This window comes from Temnothorax longispinosus, chromosome 6, assembly GCF_030848805.1.
Source record: "Temnothorax longispinosus isolate EJ_2023e chromosome 6, Tlon_JGU_v1, whole genome shotgun sequence".
Lineage (NCBI taxonomy): Eukaryota > Metazoa > Arthropoda > Insecta > Hymenoptera > Formicidae > Temnothorax > Temnothorax longispinosus.
In genome coordinates this window covers 2318512-2344252 of record NC_092363.1, presented here as the reverse complement: position 1 = coordinate 2344252, position 25741 = coordinate 2318512, and the positions used below count along the sequence as shown (strand labels likewise).

General features: G+C 42.3%; 2 protein-coding genes across 6 annotated transcripts in view; one reads left to right on the top strand and one right to left on the bottom strand.

Moving 5' to 3' along the window:
• The window catches only part of Ten-a (tenascin accessory), a 561949-nt gene that overhangs the window by 206744 nt on the left and 329464 nt on the right, over positions 1–25741 (bottom strand). The window lies entirely within an intron of this gene.
• Positions 5094–25741, top strand: part of LOC139814095 (uncharacterized) — a 248087-nt gene continuing 227439 nt past the window's right edge. For both annotated transcript variants that reach the window (XM_071780085.1, XM_071780084.1), the window contains exons 1-2: positions 5094–5736; positions 20189–20282. In XM_071780085.1, the coding sequence (XP_071636186.1) occupies positions 5609–5736; positions 20189–20282 (222 nt within the window). In that variant the 5' untranslated portion in view covers positions 5094–5608. The remainder of the gene's footprint in view (positions 5737–20188; positions 20283–25741) is intronic.

Sequence of the window (25741 nt, the reverse complement as noted above, 5' to 3'; positions counted from 1 at the left end):
TATTTTAACACCAAGGGATCGGCAGGCGCGCGCTCGAAACGGTGTTGCTTCGTTAAAAGAATAGTTAGATACCCATACTTATTGTGTGCGAGGTGGATGTAAAAGGATATCGAAATGGAAAAGGATCGATTGCTGAGTGCCGAGCAAAGCGTGGCATTCGAGTAAGGATAAGTGCCCAGCTGCATCTCAAGTGCATTATTGAAGAGAGAAAAATGGAGTAGTCAAATGAATCCGTGATTAATAACGAAGGAAACGATATTCCAATACGTATCGTATTTGTGCTCATTAATAATATAGATATCGCACGTATCTATATCATTTTTTAGATCTATCTATATAATAACAATATATATAATATAATTATATATATTATTATATCTTCAATAATTTCCCCTCCCTCACATTTAAATTTTCTTTTTTCCCTATTATTATTTTATAACGCAATTTATATCACCTCATTAAAGAGACAAGTTATTTCAAAAGTTAGCTTTCGGACTGTCAATACATGCACTTATATATATATATACATATATATATCACCTCAGTGAAAATAATTGATCGCAGACGTCGCGTAGGAATTTTGATGAAACTTCGCACGCTTATAACGCATTTAAATGTATTCCGCGTGCCAACACGCGTTCAGTAATGTGCCGGGAAAAGGCGCGTTCCATGATGTACAAACGCGCGAAAACACGCGCACGTACGGCGACGCAATTTATTGTAACATATTTAGGGGTACGCGGCACTCAAGCGGCCCGGCGATCGAAAAGCGGTTGCTAGGCGTCCTTTTTTTTCGTGCCGCGCTGATGTGTGCTTCCACCGAGCGAAACATCGCGGGGGTGTGTACAACTGTACAGTGCAAAGCTACCGAAAAAGAGGAGAAAATTAGACTGCCTTTATTACTCACCCCTCGCGTTCGACAAATACGGATGCAAATGTAAAACTGGTTCGGGCTCAGCCAGACCGGAAACCCGTTTCATTCATATTCATCCCGCTCGCGCTCGTATTGGTGTGACGTACCTCGCGAAATTTCTTCCATCACGACAGTCACATTCAATCAACAGGGAACGTACATATCCTGGCCTGGGTGCTATCTACGTATGGGACGCGCACGGTACTCGCACACACATGTACGCGCATGCACGTGCGCACGTACGTTTTTTGTCCATGCGTAGAAAGAGGTACGGAGTTTACCGCGCGGTTGTCATCCCTCGAATATTTAGTGAAATATTTTACCCATCGTGAGATTTTTACGCATTATATCCATACCTCTCTCAGCGAGGGTGTATATTCATTTAATCATTATTATAGAGGAGGCGCAGTATATGTTGCGGTGGTCGAATATCACTGTGTTAAACGCCACGCATTGATCTCGGTAAATTTGCTGATCGGAATTAAATTTTGCGATCTTATTCAATTCTATGTGTGATCTGAAAATCGGTAGTTGTTAAAATTATAAAATATTCGATTTGAACAAAGTTTCAATTTGAATAAATTTATTTTCGGCGGCAATAAAGTTATTGATATTTGCATATGTAAAGTTGAAAATAAAATAAAAAAGTGTTATTCACGTAGCTAATATTAGAAAATGTGGAACAATTTTAATAATTATTGCAATTCAGCATTTATGAATTAATGAAAACGCGTTTTCTAATATTTTTTATTGCAAATACTGTAAAACACAAAATTTTTATTAATCATCACATTTTCGTGATTAAAAATGAAATAAAGATTTTTAAAAATTTATAAAAACCTACAATAATTAGATAAAAATGTTTGAGTAAAAATTGTATTTAATTGAGGTTATACCTACATGTGTTTGAATATTTTAGATTTAATCAAATACTACTATTACAAGAAAGTCTTAACACAGCGCACTGTAACGTAAATATATGTATCATCATGTACTTGCTCTCCTGGATTATGTTTTAAATTTTATTATCCGTGTGTAAAATTGTATAAATTATCGGCAGTTTCTCCGCGAATGTTAAAAAATTAAATCAGTGTTATTTCGAATTAGGTAAATACGACGGCCATTCACCGGAGTCCAAATGCGCATCGGGGTGTATTCTACGCTATGCTTTGCCGCCTTCGGGAGGTCTAAAAGCGAGCTTCCCTGTAATTCTCGCTGATCCAATTACGGTAACGCGGGGAATAAGTTAGCGCGCGCAGCAACGGGGAGGCGAAACAAGTGTGCGATTTCTAAACAAAGCACGAACCTGGAAGCGGCCGGCACTCCGTACCGTCCATTTTTAAACCGCATCGAACCGGCTAATTCCAAGTCAAATAAAGGAGTTCGCGATGGTGTGCACTTCGACGATGGCGCTCCCCCTTTATATATCCTTAGCGTGCACCAAAGTTTTTCCCTAATCCAAATGTTAGCTAAAGGTTACGCGGCCCGGTTCCTTCGATCAACGTCATCATGTAAGCGTATACCTACGTGTGCTGCAGTCAATTTAACAGTCAATAATCCGACATTTATCGCGAAGAAATTTAGAAAAGAAAAAAATATGGGAAAACCCCCGATTGTGTACCACCATACATTTCCTTCTCTTTGACAAATTGAGATTAATCGAAATATTTTGAGAATTAGCCCTCAAACTGTACTTTTGTCTAAATAGAACCATATTTTCATCAGAAAGCAATCGAGACTGTGTAAAAAAAAAAGCATAGAGAATTTGAAGCAGCCTATGGAATCGGTAGGCAAATTTTGAATCAGAGTGCATCCACACTCACGTGTCTCGTATACAACACCCGGTTACAGTGAGCTCTGTTTTCCGACCACGTGTAATAACATGCAGGGCAAGCACAGCATGCAAGTCCTGCATGCAAACAAAGCGTGTAACCGCGCGCGCTACAATCTTAAGACAAATAATGCGTGCGTAACGACTATCGACGTTTGCATTTGAGAACAAAAAAGAAAGGTGACGTTAAACGGTAATTAAAACCGCGGAGAATAGCGTCAAACAAATCAAGCGTTTGATAAATCCGCGGTTTGCAGCGAAATATCGAGTAACAAAGCTCGCGTATCGCGTAGAATTTATGAGAATATTCGCAACGCCACGGAGCGTTGTGCGTTGCCCGTTGCGATTGGAAAAGCGCAAAACTCGCAGCTCGCTGTAAACGTTCGCGCGTCGTGTCGCGCCGCATCTGCTCGCAATCGCCCCGTCGCATCATCTCTCCATCGTTTTACCACATAAATAAATATCCATTGTTTTAATATCACTCGCGGGTGGGTAACCCAATCTAACGTCGTCGCCGGCGGTGTTTCGTTGCTTTTTCCGTCGCGCATACGCGGCGACGGAATGAAATGTGGGGCCCGGGCACAATGAAAGAGCTTCACTCAGGTTCATCTCGTCTCGCTTTTATTGCGACCCCGCGCCACGTGTAACACCCTCCCCCGCGCGGTACGTGTATATGAATACGAACTTCGACGTACGTACACGGCGGTCGTAAATCCTTATAAACTTTATACCTCCTTAATCCTCGAGAATTAAGGGGCATATGTCGCGGCGGAGCGAATTGTAAAAAATTGTCGAATAACCCCCCTTCTTTGCGCGCCCTATTACGGTCGCGCGCGGTCCGCCCCTACGTCGGTCGGGGCCGTTTCCTCTATGGTCACCCTTCTTGCTCGCGCCCCGCGCCCCCGTTTCCATGGTGAACGGTGAACCTCTGTCCCCGTGCTCTCTCGCGTCACATCCGTTTTTACGGGCTTCTGCTTCGGAACGAAAACGAGAGACGAGGACGTACGCATGGCGCGCGGAACGCCCTGAGAAAGAACTCGATCTGAATAAAACGTAGCGTCGCTTTTTTTCCCTCCGTAATTTGCATTGCTATTATCCATGGATAATTCGGCGGAATGTCCGATCATCGGAGATACGTACCGCGCGATCGACTCGATTACAGAGTGAATAATTTAATAGGCTATATACGGAAACTGTGTGCATACTATATTAATCATTATATCCAATTTATCACTCGTGTAATCTAATTAATTGTGAAATTGAGAAGTCATATCGTAGGCTACAATTTGTAGCCGAATCGTAAAGTATAAAATATGTAAAATACGTCGTGTAACATATCGCAGAAAGAAAGAAAAAAGGTAAAATATTAAAAAGTGGATCATGTGTCTCGTACCTGAATTTGTAACTTGCAATCGGCAACAGAACAGAACAGAATCAGCACACGTGTCAGACTTTCGTCACGTAAATGCAATAAACGTATCCGTCCAGACATTCACCTGCACACATATACAGAACGATTGAAAGAGCGTGGATGATTACGCGTTTATTAATGCACACGTCACCGGTCATTTCGCGCGACGCGGCCGGCGCGGGCGTCTCCCGACGTGTATCACAGGCGTGATTTAAGACATCGACATCGACACAGCATCGATCCTCGTCGCCTCGGTGGCGGTGGCTCGATGCTCTCGCATCGCGAGGCCGTAATTCGTTGAATAATTCGGGCTACTCTGCGACGAGTTCGCACCGCGACGCGAGCGACGACGAGACGCGCCGCAAAGAGAGAGAGAGAGAGAGAGAGAGAGAGAGAGAGAGAGAGAGAGAGAGAGAGAGAGAGAGAGGCAGTTGATCGCGCTATTACGTACCTGAATCATGCAGCAAGCTCATCTCGTACTCCTCCGCTGCTGGATCCATCTCATTCGGCACTTTCGACACTCGTTTGTCCACGGCGTCCACGCGACTCGATCTCGGCGCGAAAAGACGCGCTGAGTACGCGGAGTAAGCGGCACGGTCGTCCGACATGTTGCCTCCCCCGCGCCGCCCGCGCGAAGTTTTCTAGTTTCTAACCGCCGGAGTCAAAACACACGTACGACTCGCACGAGCGCGCTCGCGGCCGGGCCGAGTCGAACCGTCGTCAATAGCGAGCGTCGGTAATAACGTATTAAAATAAGACGGATGATCGGCTGTTTACGAGAATGCGTCGGTTATCGAAACACTCGCGACTTCGCCGCTCAGTGTGGCAGGCTGTTTCTCCCCGACTCGCGTAGTCATTTCGAACTAGTCTCGCGACTCGCGACGTCATGACGTTATCGCCAGATCGCCACTCGCCGCGAGGACCCGCTACACCACGCGTAGAGGGGGGGGGGACACGCCGTGAGCCGTGTTTTCAATCTGATATCAGCGAACTGCCCTGCGTTTGGTGCACACGTTTCTCAAGATCAGAGTTGAGTATTGGAGTCTCGCGATCGCGATTCAGATTCGGAGTCGGCGGAGTCGAGCGGTGAGCGGTGAGTGAGTGTCGTGCGTGTCGTGCTTCGCGTTTACGCGTTTTCGTTTTCACTCGTCTGAAGTGCGTCCGGGTGATGAGTGTATCGGATCGCGTCGGTAGTGCGACAGCAGTGCTACAGTGCTTAAACTGAACGAGTGAACGCCGCGGGCGATGTTGCTCGTGCGATGACTTTTCGTGGACAGATTACGAGAGGCGAATGAAGCGGAACACTGTGTGTAGCTCCGGCATTTCGAGGCCGGTAGGCGCGACCTGACGTACAGGTTAGATTATCGCGATATCGAGGATTCGCCGCGCCCGGTGGAAAATCCGTCGTCGTTCGCGAAATTCATGTCAATCGTGTCCCGGGAGTGCCGACAAAATGGCGGTTGACGGTAATAATTACGTCTTGCCTGCTGGTCGAGCGAGCTGGAGCGAGCCGGAGCGAGCGGATATTCGGAGGGATCGAGCTGCCGGCTGCCGGCAGGAGGAAGGCGACGGATCCGATCGGTGAGTACTTTTTCGGATTTTCGTCGTTGCGACAAGTTGCAGCGTTGCGTTATAATGATCGCACATTGGCAGATTGCCATATATATGCATTTTACATTGTTCTCGATGTCGTTGGTGCGAAAGGCATTACTGTATTTGCTTCGTTTTTATGTTTCAGTTATAAAAGGTTCTATATATTTATTTGAAAAATTATATTTAGTTAGAAAAATTTCAAGTTTCCAAAATATTTTTAAATTTCTATTTTTCAATCTCGGATTTTCTATTCGTTTTAGAACTATACTTAAATTACGTAATGTTTGAATGTTTGAATGTTAATGGATGAAGCAACAAATTAATTCGACTCACGTTTCTATTTTTTTTCCACGTTTACGCAGACACGTACGTATTGCAAACGGTGAATTAACGATTGAAATTTGTTTCAATTACCATTGGAACATGTGTGATTGGCAGCGAATGCTTTTTAATCTGACGTGCTTTCTTCGTAAATATGTACGTTAACTAATTTTATCTAATTAACCCATTAAATCCTAACAGACCTGTGTTTTTCTCTTGAGAGAAAGAATTGCTCTTTTCGAAAATCTGGTCAGAGCGATGGGATGAGATATCTAAAAAGAAAGATGCAAAGGTTGAAAATAGAAGTAAAAAAAGAAAATAAATAGCCTCTGCTTTTTTATTGACAAATAATAGGTTGGCCAATAAGTCCGTGCGGTTTTTTATTTATAAATGTTACTTATAAATAACCGCATGGACTTATTGGCCAACCCAATATTTAACTAATAAATAATTTCGTCTTTTTAAGAAGAATAAATCGATACTTATAATTATTGTATGAGTAATTTATAACGAAAATTCTACTCAAAAAGATGAAATCATTTATTAGTTGAATATTTGTCAGTAAAAAAAGCAGGGATTATTTATTCTTTTTACCTTCACGTTCAAAATCTTTATATTTTTCTTTTCAGATTTCATCTCAACGCCGATTAGATTTTTGGAACGAGCAACTCTTTTTACCCTTAAATAATTCTAAACTTCTAAAAATTTTGATCAGAATCCAAGTTACAAGGATTTAAAACAGAAAAGCACATAAAGGCTTAATGGGTTAAAGATTCCTTACATAATGTATATCTTTCTCTACGTTGAGTAAAATTAAAAAACTGTAGATTGTATACGATTCTGATATCCGCGATAAATATATGACGTAACAATTTCGAAAATAGTATCTGCAACGAATGGGGTTTATCGAGGGATTAGACTGAATATATTTCAGACAGGGGGCAATTAATTACCGGACGGAGGCTATCGTTTTGATTATACGTGATTAATAAGTATTGCTCACTAATTTCCCATTTGCCGGATATATGTACTCTTAACTAGGACAGCAGACGATACGCTCGTAATTAGGACACGGGCCTGGGTGTATCCGTCATATTTTACGTTGCATTACGGACTCGCCGCCTGGCGCATCGCGATGCATCGTCACGGTATAGCGCGCTATAACGGGCGCGCAGCGTCCATTTCTCTCTGGACAAACGCAATCCCGGGGTCCACGCATCCGACACATCGCGCCGCGAACGAAGCCTTACAAATACCGCGCGTGATATGTCGTGATTACGTAACGCGAATAAACCCGGAACAAAGTAGACACGCCCGGGAGTATTTCACGATTTCACTCGCCTCGCCGTCACGTCGTCGCTTCCGCCGCTTCTCGGCGAGGTTCGCGATACTTTTATATAATTTTTATAATTTTTACAATGCGTATTATGCGACCGTACCGTTTCTCGCATTACGGATTTTAATCATGCATCTAATTATTCTGCCTCTCTCCCGGCGAGCGTCTCGTCGCGCGGCGAAACGCGACGAAACGCTCGCGGCCATGCGTCCACAATGTCCACAGTAGTCCACCATGCATTTTCGCGCGTATTATTTTCGTTCGAGAAAAATGATCGTCGCTATATCGCGCACGGGCAAATTACCAGGTATCGTTACGGTCGGGAAAGTTTATTGCGCTGGATAGCTTGAGTAAATATATCCGTCGCGCGATGAGCAAACACGAAAAAGAGTATTTTTTTGGAGATCAAAGGTGCGCGCAACATTTCAACTAACCGAATCTCTTTAGTGTACATGAAACAACACTTCAAACACGCGTTCATGCAAGCCCCGGGCCTTTTCAAAAAAATATGATGACACGCGCTTTGTAGACGGTTGAGCGAAGTACTATACTACTGTTTTGAACGTATCCGCGGCACGATGCGGCAGAAACGGCTGCTGATTTGTTTTCATAAAAGCCAAATGTGCGCCGGGATTGCTCGGAATCGTTACTGTCACTCGCTTACCGGAAGAGTTATGATGTTGTTGACGTAGCCGAATGGGCTTGCGAGGCGGGCGAAATTCTCGCGTTCCCGGATTCGACATCAAAGTTCACCTAAGTTTGTTCGCCGCGTTATCTAACGAAGGTATTTGCATCCCAGGAATTTCAGTAATTATGCATACCTAATTAGCCATTGTGTCCCATCTTACGCGATCTAGTGTCTCGCCTGCGACATTTCGAGCGTGCGCGCGTCGCGTCGCGTCGAGCGTTCGAGGAATAATCAATTTCTGTGAAATACGAGTATATTGCGCGGGGAAATATTGTTAACATTATTACCTAACTTTGCAGTCATTAGTGTAAAAACTAGATTAATACATCAGATTTTATTCGTATTATAAATATAGAGTTACAATTTAGAAAGGATGGCAAATGACTGTGTAACGCATGAGGAACATGCCGTGCATCGTATTATCGCGTACCACGATTGTAGTCGCGAAAATGTCGTATTTAAAGCCCCGATAAATTTGAGGGAACTCCGAGATTCTCCGTTTTCGCTCCCCATTAACAACGTCGATCGGACCGATATCGAACGGCGAAGTTTCAACGGGTAGTAGTGCAGCCCGGTAATCAGTCTCGCTCGGGCGAGTAATAAATTTCACCGCAATGGTGTACCACGCGTGCCACGTGACCCCGATATCCTTCCCTGCGCCGCACTTCTCAGCACTTCCCCCATAATTCATCAGCCATTTTATCGTGCCGTCGAATATATATTCACGAAAATCCGCGGTAATCGTCCCCTCGTAATTCCCATCACGACACTCGATCGAGAGAGAGACGCGATCGGCCGGGCCGACCCCTCGCCACGGCGCACTCGATAGTGCGCGAGCTGCTCCAATGCTCCATTGGTGCAGCGAGCCGAGCGTGGATTGGGATCCGGTTTCAGATTCGACCGGGATTTAGATCATTATCCGCCGACAGGACTTGGGAACACGTCGCCGTGGCGCACGATGTGTTCTTTGACGCGCCGCAAATCCCCGCGCGAAACAATTAACCCTTTGCACTGGCGTCGCCGCTCGGAGCTCGGAGCTCGGAGCGCGTGTGCCCGCCGCCCGGTGCGCCCGGGATGAACGATACGCCCAGCAAGATAGAACTTGATGCGCGCATGAGTGTCGCGCCTGCATTCGTTACACGATCCTTTGTGACAGCGAATGTTGCACGCTTATAATATTTTTTTACACCGTTTTCAAGCGTATCGCGTTCAACGCGTTTAAATGCGCGATGATAATTACGCGACTGTTTGCCGCTATCCTTTCTGTCTCATACAGAGTTTTAGAACATATGAAATAATTTGATATTGTATAATTTTAATTAAACGTAATATGTAAATAGTCCTCGTACCATTGATTACATACTATAGTGAAATGTGCTATATTAATGTGTTATTTTTTTCGCAACATAATATTTTATTTACTTTATTACGGATTGATAATGAAAAGTTAAATAAGTCTGTGAATTTGCGTAAACGCGTAAATATAATTTTGATTATATAACTTAGTCTCGCATTTTGCGCAAGCAAGCGCTTACTAAGCACAAAGTGATTTTCTGCTGGACACCATCTAATGTTGCACTATCTTGTATCTTGTTTACCTGGCGGACAGCATGTTTTTAGCTTCTAGGCACGCTAGGTAAGCGTTTGTGATAGTTGCTAAGTTGTCCCAGAAACGGTCAAGCACTCAGCAAAATATTCACGCGTTCATAACGGGCGAGAGAAGATCGATTTTCCGAAAATGCGAAGACAACCATTTATACTTCGCTGCAGTTTAGTTTAGAATAGTGTAGTTTAGAATAGCACAAGTGACGATCGTGTAACCTTTTACGGACACGCTTTTGCGAAACTCACGTGGTCGTGAAACATTGTCTCGAAGCGATCCCGGTTATGGGATAATTAACACGAGCGACGTTGCACGTTGAATCTGCCAGGCCGCGCGTCGTCAGGACTGACCAAATTACTCTCGAAATTGGCTTCGCGTGACGCGCCGCATTACGACATTCTGATATAACCCCGTTTGCACCTAACTACATTAAATTCCAAAACAAAATGCGCGGACGAAATTTGCATTTCCCCTCTGGCGCACACATCCGCGGCGCGGCGCGGCGCCGTTGGGAGCAACTCCCGGATGAAACGTGTATGATGCGCGGCGCGCGGTCTCTGGCAGCGGCGGTCCGCGCGGCATTAAAATTATATTATTTCGCCAGCTTCGAACGTATGCGCGAAGTATGCGCCGCGTTGATTATGAGTTTTAATGAATTTCTACGGGATCATTACAAAGCCGCTGTCGGGGTTGTGCGGTCGGCACACGTGGCCGTGCCCGCTCCGTGCACGGGCGGGGTGTATTTGTGAAACACAGCACGGTGCCGCGCTGCGACGATCGGCTCTCCTTTCGCGTGCGCGCGCGCGCCTTTATTGCCTCGTGTACACGCGCGACCGTATTATATCCGAAACTTTTTCACAGATAGAGTCGTACCGGGTTAGAACTGACAAATGGAGCCGACACGTGTCACGATGCTAATGCGCGGTGAAAAATTATTTCGCAATATTCAACGGTGGTAGCGGGGCGCCCGTGCCGCGCCTTTTCTGGTTGCCTAGTCGCATTGCCTCGTCTCGCCAGAGATCTGTTCCTTTGCTATTAAGCAGCAATAAAACAGTCGGAGTCCACCGGGGTGAGAAAGAGATGATTAATCTTTCGCTCTGATCAATGCGTGGCGCTCCCTCAACGAGGTCTAAATGATTTTCGGAGATTATCAGCCTTTTCCGTAAAACGTGATGATTATTTACGAACACGAGAAATAATCGCACACAAACGTGAGTGAGATAATGAAAGCTTAGCGAACGGTAATGCTTAACTGAACTGATGGTTAATATAAGTCAGCAAAAATAAACTATTTTGATATATACGTTTCTGAGGATAATTATTTTGGCGCGATAAGAAATGATAGATTTTATATAGAAACATAACAAAAGATATATCGTAAAAGGAAATAGGTAGTTTTGAATAAATGATTAATTGAACAATTGAAAATGGTCTTAATTGCGCGATGATGTTATATGCAAATATATTTGATTCTGACATATCGTTCGATTTCATTCAAATAACAATCGTATGTATTTCCATTTCTCATTGTCACCCATTTCGATGATATTCTGTATTTATCCGTATTGTATTGTACGTACATTCAAACAAACTGCGGGATAGCGATAAGCGGGAATCGGAGTACCAAAATGTACCTGGGGAGGATGGCGGGCGCATTGCGCAAAGAAAAGGGAACGAAAAAGGATGGAGGGCGCGAGAGAATCGGATGCGGTAGGGAGAACGAAAGAGAATGGCATTTGCACTGGCTCACAGCCAAATCCCACCTCATCAAAATGTCGGAAAGACGGCTCGGCAGACGAGTCAAGGCAACACGGTCTGAATGTCATCCCTTGAGGAACTGTCCCTGCGAGATTCGGCTTGGGTGACGAGGGAGAGCCCCCCCACATCTTTCTCTTGATATTTTTCGACGTTGCAATACGTAGAGCGGGAAGTAACGCGACAAATGTGAGACAAATGCGGAAGTCATCGCTCATCCTCATGTAACGCACGGTGCCCTGATCATCATAATTCAGGATCAGCAGTTTTATCCCTGGTTCCGATTAAACTGACAAACGATCGTGGGCGATTTGAGGGGAAGCATTCGCCCGCGGTAAATCACGAGAATAAATCGGGTTATCAACAAACCCAGCTAATGGGTTTTTATTATGCACTGTGCTGCATGGGAAAATTAGATTACTTCAGAGACGCGCCGTTGAGGGAAAAAGGTTTTGGGGTAATAATATTCTAAATAATTAAATAACGCGCTAATTAGAGACGTTATCATAGCGATATAAGTGATAGCGACATGATAGTAATGTGACATGATATAGAATTTTTGTGTTAGTAACGATTATTATTGAAAACGAGATTACTAAAGGAGAATTCGTTCCAAGCATCTCTTTGCGTATCATCTTCTTCGAGGGCAATCTTACCAATGAAATTCTTCAAGAAGCAGACGGTCGCATAGCGCACAATAAATATTCTCCAGACTCTTTTGAGAGGGATCTACAAAGCAGGCAGGTATTCTATTGCGATCAACGATTGCGTCATTCAGGAATCTGTCACGAGATAGTTCAACAGACTTAACCTTCTGCATTATGAAAAAAATTTATAGTTTTGGTATTTTTAATCTTTTCATAATCATTAAGTTCTTCAGTTAAACGAAAATAATGGCATTTTGCGACCGAAATCTAAAAATAATTTAACATATTTGATAAATAAATATATATTATTTGTATTTTTAATGTATAATAACTATTTATTTTATGTTAAATATTGCAAATGCATGAGGCTGTTGTCTCGCTTGAATATACGCGTAGTTGCGGCGCCGGATAACAGTGATTGTTTGTTTCAAACTTTTTTTACACGCGAGTGAAATTCACTCGAACGCCGGACGGTTATCGGATCTTTTTGAGTGTGTTTTGTGGCACGCAACGACATGCCCATTAAGAAGACTCGATGTCGGGATCTAGATTAGGTTCTCCGCAATTACTTCTGCGTTTTTCGTCTGAGCGGCTCCTTTTATTTTGACCGTATGACCGCGTTAGCATCTATTTGCTAAATTAGTAATTGCTAGTTAACCGTGAAAAAAACGAAACTTTGACTCTTCAGTTTTTCGATCGATATCGACAGAGAGTCTGCAGATTAATCAGGATTGAAACACAGTCAACCAGAGTAGATTTATTATTAAATGAAAATATATTATACATTTGATGAATATAAAATGTATAGAAAAACCAGTGAACATTAGGGAAATTATCACTGATATATATTTAATTTAAATTTACAGTACTCTCGCAAATATTTAATCTCGCAAATATTTAATCTTCTGTCAAAGTACACGGTGGGACATTGGATAAGTCTCATAAAAAATTTGCGATCTTGTTCGATCGTTCATTCCGAGCTCGTGAGTCGTGCTACCAGGCAAACGATCGATCGATAATACGAAGATAAACGATTCCCCGACACGCAGGTAGTTAAAGTTTAAGTCGTTGCACCAGCGGGATCATGCTGTCTCTCGTACATTCCTTAATTTTCTATAATATGATAATATCTGAGTTTTAATTAAAAAGTACTTCCTACTCTCGTCAAATTTAGAATTAACATGCAGTTTTTCGTATTAGTTCTATCGATAAATTAACCGCTATAGCCAATCGTGCGATCGTATTTAAAAATTTCCGGACGATCGGAATTCCCGTGGCTTTAAACCCGTCGAGAGATAACTGCACGCGCGTATCGATAGCGGTACGGGAAAAAAAAAGAGAAGCGTGCGCAAACGAAACGCGCTATTTAATTCCGAGCAGCTCACGCGCAAACGCCCCCGGTTCGCACGCCGAGGTAGCAGCCGTACGGCAAAAAATTACGCGGAAAAATGAAACGGTTTAGGAAAATTCTCGATGCGGCGCGAGGCGACACGAGCCCCGCGGAAACCAATTTCGAAAAATGCGGAGCGGCGTAGCCGGAGTATCACCGCGACGGCATTCGCGACAGAGAGGCGCGGCGCGGCGGGGGGGAACAGGAATATCGGCCCTTTACCCCATCGCGGGCGCTCATGCGACCGCTGATACGCCGGTCGGTCGCTCTCGCAGCGAAACCCAGGTTGCCCATTACGCAGCGGTTAAGCCGGATAATCGATCGGTCGGCGGCGGCGGCGGCAGTGGTGGCGGTGGCGGTGGCGGTGGCGGCGACGGTAGCGGTGGCAGCGGCGGTGGCAGGAACGGTAGCGGCAGCGACAGCAGCACACGCACCGGCACAGATAAATTAGACGGGCTGCCAATACCGCTCATTAGCGTGCCAGGCGCAGAAAACGCCGCAGGCCAATTATGAAAAGCGAATTTCTACCGACGGACAACCGCGGCTCTCGGCAGCGCGGCGGTGGCGGCGACGACGACGACCGCGCGGCCGTTTCGACGAGACGAGCGAAGCCCGGTGAAAAAAAAAATAGAAAAAAAATGTATCGCCGCGGAAAAACGATCGGAACGTCGGCGCGGTCGGCCGATCGCGAATGGATTTTGCGGTTTCCTCGCGCGTCCGTGCGTGTGGACGTGCACGCATGTACACACGCGTCCGACGGACGGGTGTCAAAACGCGAGCGTGTTAAATGCGTGCGACGACCTATCGTCGCGCGTCAAACTGCCGCGCCGCGCCGCCGAAAACCGCTGTCCTTTTCACGCGTTACAGGCATCCGACCGCTAATGCCGGTGATATCGAACTAATTATTACGCCCGAAGGGGTCACGATTATGCGAGCTTGTGCTGTGTTGTCTGTTGCAATTATTGAGAAAAATTAGGGTAGACCACTGACTCTTTACCGAAAAAAACAAATTACTTTCGAGTAACTTATTTAAAAAATATAATACCAACATAACATTTCATCGTTATTTTATTCGTGAAATTTGCTCAATTACACTGTCCAACTTGAATGAGTATTTGAACAACTCTGTTCACGTCTTGCTTCATTATACTCCAGTTCATTGCAACAACGTACTCCGTGTCGCAGCGAAGAATGCGTCGGTGTCAGGTACAGGAACCGCAGACCTCAACATCGACGTGCGTTTTTCATGGCGTCGCCGCGGGTAATTTGCGCAAGCATGCGTCCGCATGCGTTCGCGTGCGTGTTCGGTCAGCGTGTATCGTGCCAGGTTCGCCGGGAATCTCGCATTAAATTCGCACCGCGCGGCAATCAGTCGCCATTCTGCCGGCGTTGCGACGCTGTTACGTGCGACGCTTACGTACGTTATTACGCGAATATGTGACCACTGTGGCGCCCATCGTCGCTGCCTTTTCTCAGCATATCGCAGACAACACGTACGCTTAATTAAACTGCCATCGTCGCCTCCGCAGCTCTATTTTGTTCGTGTCGTATGCACGTCATCCCTGTTGCAGAATGGCGGGCAAAATTTCTTGACACGCGAATCGAAGGAATCCAAGCGTGCATACCGATCGTGCGTCGTATGCGAATGCGGCATGGCTTTTGAGCTCTTGCAAAGTGCCAATCACGGACTACGAATGTAGTTAATTGAAAATGAAAAGCGGATATTTTATACGCGTTCCGTGACTTCGAAATACGGCGTTTTCGAAGTTTATACACGAAAAATTTTGTTATTAAGTCAAATTTAAATATCGGATTACAAATATTTGACTCGCGTTCTCGCTCAATTAAGAATTTTTAAAAGCTCCGTTTCAGAAAATGCAGATATATTAGTTTCTAACTAAACCACGGTCATTGCACAGTTTACTTGCAACGCTTTTAGCGAAGTGAATTAAAAGCTTCCGTGTAAGAGCACGCTAAATTCGTACTTGTTTAACCTAGTTTCTCATATACTTTCCATCTTTTTAGAAAATATTCTTTTTGGTTTACAACCTTTCTCCATTTTTGGCTTTAATTACTCTGACTACTTGTCATCTTGTTCATTATTCTGGAAATAAAATAACAATACGCGCGACGATTCCTTCTCATCTACAACATATATTTCGAATCTCAAATATTTAACTTCCAATCTTCTTCTCATATTGCATTATTTATTATTGCATTATGTCAATCATGGACACTTTAGTCGATTAACTTATCGGGTTGACTGATATTTTCTATGTCTTTCCTGATCGTTGCATTGTAAACGAAAATTCTTATCAATTATAATTGCAATCTAACAAATCATTGACATCGCTAAAGACAATGTTTTGCTAATTATTTCATTTTGTGATAAGCATTTGGCAATATATAAAAAATGGCATTATTAAGAAAAAGATATTGTCATTTTTTTCCCACATGGAAATATATATTTTCACTATAAATGGTTAATATATACTGATACATATATATTGACCATTTATATAAATATACGAGATAAATCGGGATATAGACGATATACAGCGGATCTTCTATTGAAATTTGTGTGCGATCGTGTAACACATGTTTTTGTATAGCTTCGTTACAGAGTTCATAGGTTCGTTACACGAGGACAGCATACTGACTCTTGTGGACTTGTTGACGACAATAACCGTTTGATAGCATCATGAATTCGACATTCGGTATTTTTGAGTCGATATGCGACCTCGCCAATCCCGCCCATCCAATCATTACAATAAACGTTCGAATAATCGTCGTAGAATTGCTGCAATATGTTGATTGCAATCCCGAAATGGGTTTACGGAAATGACGCAGCTTACGTGCGTCTGTTTAATCACATTTAGTGAAACTTTAGTGCCCAACATTTCGCGCAATTATCGATTTAATCGATGAATCGAAATATAATCTTTTAGGAGCTGGAAAGCGCAGCTCAATTTCTAGTAAAAATATATAACAGTAAAAGTTCTGAGTTTCTGTATACAAAACTATAATAAAATAAATGTGATTTTTTTCTTGATAGAAAATAAGAAATAAATTAGAATCATCATACTTATACCTATATTTTTTAATATTAATCGTTGGCCGATTTTCACATTGTTACAGTTTATCGTTATCTGATGATTGTGAGTGTGTGGATATCGCGACGCAGCGATATGATCTGTAAAATATGCGAACAATGTGCAGTATGTAACATTAATGGCATTTTTGTATTACCCCTTCCTCCCCCAGCAGGTTGAGATAACTATCACCTAATACTATAGTTACCGGACCGCAAAGTATTCCATATCGTTGTTATTTTCGATGCATATCGATAAGCGTTTTAATAATCAAACGATAAAAAAATTAAACGTAATAATAATCGGTTAATGATAAAATTGTCGTAGAGATATAATATTCTATAAATTAGGTTTGACAAAGTACAGATACTTGTCAATTTACAAGCAGTAGTACCCGAAGACGCTTGCCTTCGAGAAGTACTACAAGACCATCTTAGATTTCATTATTTATGAGAAATAAGTGATTGCCTTTTTAAATCTAGTCAACGAATTATTTATATCGGCACTCCTCTCTAGCCGGTTATACTTCGGAAAGAAATGAATCGCAGACGAAGCTTCTGGCGGAGCAAGAGTTCTGATGGTCGAGAACGGCAGTAGCGACGGCTTTCATATGACGAAGTTAAAGAGGTATCCGCGGAGATCTTCCTTTCTTCGACAAGAAAGCGGGGTCGGTTGCAAACGACGATCCCGCTGTCTCTGTTCAACACTTCGTGTATCCCCTGCACTCAGCTTTTTATCCGCTCCGTCTCTTCCGTCCTTTCATTTCCCTCCTCTCTCGTTTATGGTTCTCTCTTTAGCTTTCGCTCGCTATCACATTTTCCAAGCGGCGTTTCCCCTTCGAAAAGCGCTTTCTTATTTGCGACAACACACCGCACTCGCTTGCCTCTTTCCCCCAGACAGTGCACTCGAACGGCAGCTATAATTGAAGAATATTGCCCCGCATGGACCGCAAATAGGACGCGACTCTAATTTCATTATTCGCGAAAGAAGCGTGCATTTCCGTAGAGAGAATACCTCACGATGGTGACTTTGCCTACAACCTCCTTGTATTGCTATTAGAACGTGGAGGCGGGAAAGAGGAAATGGGAGACTGGATAACAAGAAAAAAGTAGAAACTGCCGCACGCCACTCCGCAGAAAATGTATGACGCGGTATATCGTAGAGGTAAAAAAAAAAGCGGTTAGTCGAGTAGTAGAAAAGAGTCGTTGAGAGTGTAAAAAACTCATGAGAACTGGTACATTCATTTTTCTTTTAGATTAAATCACGTTAAGGATAAAATTGGCTTATTTAACATTCAAGTCGTTTCATCAAATTCAAATTAGAAACTGGAGTAAAAGAATCAATTTGATGAAATTTTCATATCACATTTCATTTAGAAACTTGTTCGTTATTATTTAAATCTCATCTCCGTGACATTCGCTTCGTCAAGTGGGAGGCGAGTATAATTGATACTTGCAAGGTATTAGAAATAAATTACGCTTTATTGCGCGTTTTACATTAATTCCTTTTCTATACGCTCTCTACGCTCTATAGCTTCCCTCGTTATCTTCTAAACGTTCTTTCAAGAACGAGACGCGGTTGCCCGGCTATAAAGCTGCAAATCGATACCTTTCTTCGCTCGACAAAGAGACTATTTACCGTATTACTAAACCTATATATCGAATGCTTTGCAACGACCCATAGCATTAACCTTCTTTTTATAACGCTTGTTGCATTTCGCGCTCGATTTCACCAGTGATGGATACTTTTATCTCGAGTGTTCGATTGTTAAAAATCGTTGGATGCTATGAACTAATGAGCAATTGACCTAGACCGGCGTTATATCAGTTTTTACAACAAAAGCATCACGATGTGCATCACGTTATTTTTTTTAACGAAAATATTTTTATATAAAATACACAAAAAGTATATGTGTGCATTCCACAAACATTCTTCAATCATATCTGGCGCAATATTGGTCTGATGGTAAATTTGATATAAATTCGGAGTAAACAAATTTGCTGCATCAACGCAAATATATTAATCAATACGTACACAATAGTACTTTTTATTTGCAGTTACATTTTTAAGATTTTACAAATAGTAGCTATTTCTCGAATAAGCCAAGTTATTTACAATTAAAAAAATAGATTAAATAAATAATTGCTTTTGATAAATTTAATAATTCGCAAAAATTTTTGAAATACATTGTGTAGAACGCATTTTCGAGATTAGTTACATCGAGAATCGTAATTACGTTACGTTCATAATCAAAATCATTCGCAACATAATGACTACTGTATCGCGTGCCGACGGCGTCGATTTATTTCCCGCCGGCGGCATGGCGGAAGGAAGTATAGTCATCGATGGAAAACCGCTGTCGTCTGCTGTCTCCGTGTGTATCGGAATATGTACCGCCATGATGCGATCACACGAGCCAGGAGTGCGGACATTTACACGCATTTAACCCTTTGACGAGCGGAAACACGCACGGCAAATCAGCGTCGGCGCGAGCGTTCGCGGTATACGCATTCGGAGCATACATCACCATCCAATTATCACAGCTCGCTGACGCTAATTTCGGGCATTCAGATATCATTTCATCCGTCAATGGCGGCCTGATTACCAATTGTATAACTCCTTTTTTGCAACTCGCTCGTTCGGTCTCTCCCTCGCGCCGACACAATGGTCGCTTTCGGGCCGATCGTGCGGTCCGAGAGTGAATGCTGTGCACGAGTACGACGGCATAATATGCTTCGGAGGATGCCTGTCAATTTTGCAGCTCACGGCCGTAAACATGACCATTCCATCGGAGATAAAATTTCAACATTTGGCGGCTAATTTGCCTCGCGTGGAGCACGACGAAGTGCAGAATTACATTACGGTAACATTTTAGAGAGTGCTTCACGTATTTGATACGGTTTATTAGTTGACAAAAATCGCAATGTTATTAAACACGATTGCGCGTCGGTCGAAAAGACGAGTAACGGATAAAAATTCGAGGAAATTATTTTTTCCGAAGTTACATTAAAGCGATAATTGAATTTCTGCAATGGTGATAGCAAATATCGTCTTTTCGCGCAATTCAGTGAATAAGCAATTTTTTATGTACATAACACATGAAAAAAATGAGAAAATAGTGAAGAAAAGAAAAAATAAAAGATAAATGTTACAAATTTCTTAGAAAATATATACTTACATACTTTTAATGTATTTTACTTTAATTGAATTGTGTCATATTCATACGCGATTTACGTGTTACATACTTTCTTAAATAATCGTAAATTTTATTATGTGTGCCTTTTCTGCTTCAAGGTTATAAAAATACATACGTACAAGCGAAAAATCTAATATCGTATATATAGCCATAAGTTTCATAGAAGATCGGCCTGAATAGAATAACGTGCTCTAAAGTTTGTGGCAACTCCTGCGTGCAGCGAGAAACATGCTTGCATGCACTTAGTAATATTTTAGTCTCGTTATTATACACCGATGATAACGTTACGTTAAACATTATTAAATAAACGCAGTACAATGTCAATGTTATTCATATTCCGGAATAACAATATAAAAATCTGAAATATATACAAGAGAGTATGTATAACAGAAAATACAATTTTACATTTCAGATTTCTCACGGAGCTGGGTTCCTTCGTACAAAGTTCGCTATGGAATCAGTGGGGAAATCACCGCGCTGTGTGTGTACACAGCGTAGCTCCTGCAGTAAGTAATGTCTAATTTAGAAACACGACAATTTATGATAACGCCGGCTTTGCTGCCGCACAAATTTTCATCATGTTAATATCGATTAGCATTTTTCAGTGCATTGAAGCATTCCTTGTAATTTATTAATATATAGGAGAAAAAAAGCGTGTCTTTATATAAATGTATAAAGCACGTATAAAAATATGCATCTATTCATATATACTCTGTCCTTTCTTAATCGATCTTTATATGAAGGAATAATATGCGAACTATAAATATTTTATATATCAAAGAAAAACGTTACTCGTTTTCAATTTTGTTGTTTGTCCTCTCTCTCGTATATATCTATCTGTCCATCCGTATCTTCTCTATATTTTAACGATCTTACATTGTAGCGATGTTTTTTTAAATCTATATTTACACAATTCTAGTGATCGTTCGTTTGATGGCTCGATGGTTAGTATTTCCGGCATGAAAGTTCCGCGTGCCAGTCCTCAATACATATCCATCGGGCCAACAACACACACCCTCGCCGCTCTCGCACTTATTTATTTTTGCATTAATCTATTTTTATTTTATTTGCCAACGGAAATCCCGGCTGTCGCCGGCTGCGCCGCAGCCGCGTCGCGTCGCGTCGCGTCAACTGTAAACAGAAAGCCATGCGGCATTGCGGCAATCCTATCACGTATGCGCGTGTCTACGTGCACGCGCCGTTCATATGCTCGTCGGAGCAAATATGGTAATGCATTCACGCGAAATGTTTTCACGGGGCTTTCTCGAAATACCAAGTCCGCGCGTGAGGCTTCCCTAACGGTTTACAAACAAGTCTGATCGCTCTAGATGCGGTGGTGAGCAACCCTCACCGCCACGACGCGTTTTCGTTACCGCATACATACCGGAGCGATATGTATGGAGCGATGCGCGCGTGTGCAAGAAGGGTGAGGCGCATTTAGAAGCCACGTCATCAAAAGCCTAACTAATTTCTTTTATAGGATTCGTTCTATTATAGCTGTTCGAAATTAATTCGTGAAAATTAGTTCCAGAATAGTAATATATTTTGAACCGTGCTAACGTAATTTCGGGTTAAAGATAAACTCACATGTCGCGGAATTTTCTTTTCCTTTTTTTATCTTATAGTGAGTTTGTAAAATATTTATTCGCTTGGATATTTATTTTCGTTAAAAATTAAGATAAAACCTTTTAGTAAAGCTTTTATAATTTCACAGATGTGTGTCAGATAAAAGCACATTTAGATATTTCTGAATAGATTGTAAGTATAATATTCCCCGAATCCGTTAATTCCGTAAGCCAATTCCCGAGAACCGAGAGCTGTGTTTTCGCGCCACGTTCGTCAAATTGAGACCTCGCAGTTTTCCACGAAATTCAACGTCGGGCAATAAAGTAATGTCAATATTACCGCCGCTATTATCCTAATCGATGTTCGTGATAGCAGCACCGAGGGCTTACATAGATCCGACCAGAGACCCCATTAGGATGGCTCCGTTACATTCATGACCCTGGCTCGGCGATTACGGTCGATGATCCGTGGTGAAATAACCCCCGGTTCCAATCATTTCTCCACACCCAGGCCGCAAGGCCAGATGGGTCGTGGTGGAGTTGCGAAATCCTTGGCTAAGCTGCGATCGGGGTGACGCGTTTGAAGTCGCAGACCGCGAGGAATGATCGGCGGCGGGCCGAATCGAAGGTTCACGGGCCATCTGTTGTTAAGCGAGGAACGCGCATCGACCCCATAATACCTATCTTACATTACGAAATCATCGATGACTAAATCCTTCGGAGCAATTAGCTGGAAAGCGGCACAAATCCGGAGAAAACTGCCCCTTGCTTGTATCGCGCTGATCAATATTCCGCCTGATATGGTATTAGTAGTGGACTTTGAAATTTCTAACAAAATGATACCTTCCCTTGTGTAATAGATAATGAGTTACGATAATCCTTCATAGATGTATTTAGAAAATATTAGAGACGCATCGTGCCTCTCGATGTTATTCTCCGAATTTGAATTTTTCTGTCAACAAACGAAATTGTTACGACAAAAAATTTTTTAAATTAGATAATAAATGTCTACATGCAAATCTGTACATTTGTGAATATCTACACTATAAGATATTTAAATCGGCCGGACTTTATACTTTGTATGAAATTCCTTTCGTTATTTTCGTTGCATGGTGCGTAATTCTTGTTATTGGTCGCACCGTATACGTACGCATCCGCAAAACTTCACGGATCACAAATACATCATAGTCATTCATCGATAGCGAAACGGACGAACGATCCCTCCACGCAAACGTCGATGTTTGTCGCGCGTGTTCCGCGAGAACGAGATAAAGATACGAGTGTGCATATTGCGCGATATTATGCGACCGGTGCAATGGACGATGCACCACGCGCCGTTACTGCCTTCGTCATCGCGCGGCACGGTAAATTCGAGCGCAGCCGCGCGCGTATTTGCTCTCGGAAGCGACGATATCCGCTCACGCGTGCCGCGCTCATGGTACGCTCTGATTATCAACGAATAATTCCTGCGAACGACGCGCTGTAGCGTGCAAATTTCCCGACAGAACGCCGCGCCCGGCCCGTCGAAAATCATTCCGGCGACGCGCCGGGCGACGCGCAGGGGGATGGAAGCGGCCTCGTTGAAAAAAAAACCAGCTTTTCGCTTATCCCTTGAACTTTGATCCCCCGTGGCGTGCCGCTGACAGGTTGTTCAATGTTTGCTCGACCGTTTGTCCTGCAGACCGGTATTTGGTTAATCAGCGAGTTAGTTGTCCATGGTCGAATTCCCGCCGTCGTTTCTCCCGCCGTGTCCCACCCGTTTACACGTAACGCGCGTTTCTCTCCATTCCTCTCTAGCTCTCCACCTGCCCGTTAGTTTGTTTATCTCTTTTGCGGATAGGGTCTCGCTGGACTACGGCTGATCGGAATTTATCGAACGTGTTCGTGCGTTCACGCGTGCAAATATCTATTGCGTGTCGAGCGATTCGGCCCACACTTCAGACGTTCCCTTTATTTAATGACATGGATACTGGATAGACTTTTCCTTAAAAGAAGTATAGTCACGCGGAAAGCAATTTATTTTGCAATCTAGAGCTAAAGTCCTAGAGCTAAAAAAATCTTTCGACTATTTTTTTTTAGAATTTATCAGTATCATTTATTGATAATTATAATTCATTAAAAGATATGTCTATCATATATCTAAGAGGAATTATATCCCTCAATTAATTAAATGAATTAAATTATTGTCACTATATTATCCTTTTTTGGTATTTGGATAAAATATCTTAAAAATAAGATTTTTATTCTTGCTTACAAAAGATTAAAATTTCCAAACTATAAACGTGAGAAAATACATCTCTAGAATCCATGCGCGACGCTTTCTAATATCTACGAGATCTAAACAACGCAGCCGGCATTTGCACGCTTAGATAGATAACCTAATCCGATCTCCGACGACTCCGCCGCGCCGCGTATATCGCTCGGTTTCCCTGTCCGCTCGAAAACCAAGAGCGTCCTCTCGGCTTCTGTCGTCTGCGCGTCCTTCGATGTGTGTACGAAGTTAGTGAGTTTGCGTAGTTAGCGTTACTTGTGCATTAATTGAGGATTACAACAGCAACGAGATATGAGGGGGGCGGAGGTACTGGGGCGGGCAGGTTGTATAGCGGTAGGTAGAGTTGGCGGGGAAGTCGGAGGTTGGGAGGCTGAAGCGATGGGGAGGATGAGATCGAGAGGGGAGGACAGCGCTGCGTCGGAGGGTTGGATCCGGAGGAGTTGGTCGACAAGCGTGAGTACAAGCTCAAGCGCAGGCTTCGGTCTCAGACTCTCAGGCACATGGTAACTTTCCTAATCACCGTACGAAGCCCCGAGGTAGTCATCCGCTCAGCCATCATACCGCCATCTAAGTACAGCAGACACGAAAGCTCGATTAGAGACGTCGAAATCGCATGCGGCATACGCGGATACCTTCTCCGTTGGATACGTGTACCTACGTCGATTCCCGACTCGAAGTTCAAGCTCTTCGTGATCACTGGCGCGAGACAAAAGGAATCGGTCGCGAACAGTCAATACGTGTCCTCGATTCGATAGAACAAATCGTTCAAGAACAGTTCTCGCTAGTGAGAAAACGTATACTTTTATAGTAGTACATTTTATATATATGCTGTACCGCGCTATCTATTAACGCTATCTCTATTGCTATTATTCCTTCCTAGTGTTTAGTTAGCTAGTTTCGATTTGCGTGGGTCAGTGCCGGTCTCTTAGGACATTAAATAACTAAATTGAGCAAACCAACTCTTGAGTCCTTTCGGTCTTAAACATTTAGACATATATATGTATATGGCGTATTTGCATTTGTTATATTTTCTGGATAAATTTTATGAAAAACATTTACATTTGCATTTCTAAAGAAATAATATATATTGTTTTATTCTTGACAGTTATTTAAAATCTTATTTAGAATATTAACTTAATTTTGATATTTTTAATTATTGAAATGTATACATTTTCCATATAACTTTTAATAACAAAATGATATAACATTGCTTAAGTCAAGAATATTCGCACAACTCTTACGTATCATATGGATTTCAACGGACTACATACCGGCTGTAGTCTGAATTATGACCAGACAGAGAATGTCTGTTCTTATAAAGTAGTTCTTTGTATTTATAACGCAGTTTTTTGATGTCGCGATACATTTGCGTATATATATGAAAAATTAATCCGTAAAATCCTTTTCTATTTTAAATAATTCTAGTGCATAGTCAAAATTTTGAAGAAATAATAACACAATGTAAAAATATATTTCAATTTTAATATTCGTCTTTATTAATATTAACATTAGATAATTATACACTTATAAAAATACTAATCGATCGTTTGTAGAAGAATAATAGTAAAATACGACATGACGGAGATAACAATGTTGAATCCCACTTAAGAAATGATGAACACTAATTAGATATTATAACAAATCCTCATTCTTATTCCTTAATGAGTTTTAATGAGAAAATTTTCTGATTATTTAGTACATTATTACTATTATTATAACTTATTAATCTGACTGTAAAGCAAAGTTTGCTGTTTGCACCAAACGGCACGAGATGGCTCGTTCATAAAATAATGACTCCTTCCTTTGTGCTATTTCTCGACATCTTCTGCATTTCAGCATTTCGAAGGAAAGAGACAAAGTACTCGTAATAACTAACTTTGAAAGTACGAAGATAATATTCGTATTGTTACGCGGGGCTGCGTGCATAACGTCAAAACGAAGACAAAAAGGACAATATGACCGATACTGAAAGAGGACGAATCGTTACTCCACGAGAAGTACGAGCTGCGTTTATACAACTATCCCGTGCTGGTTCTTAAAACCGTTAGAGATGCAAAAGCTTTGAATAGTTGCGTTAAAACTATACTAATGTTGTGAATTTTCAAGATATTTTATATAATGAGTCACG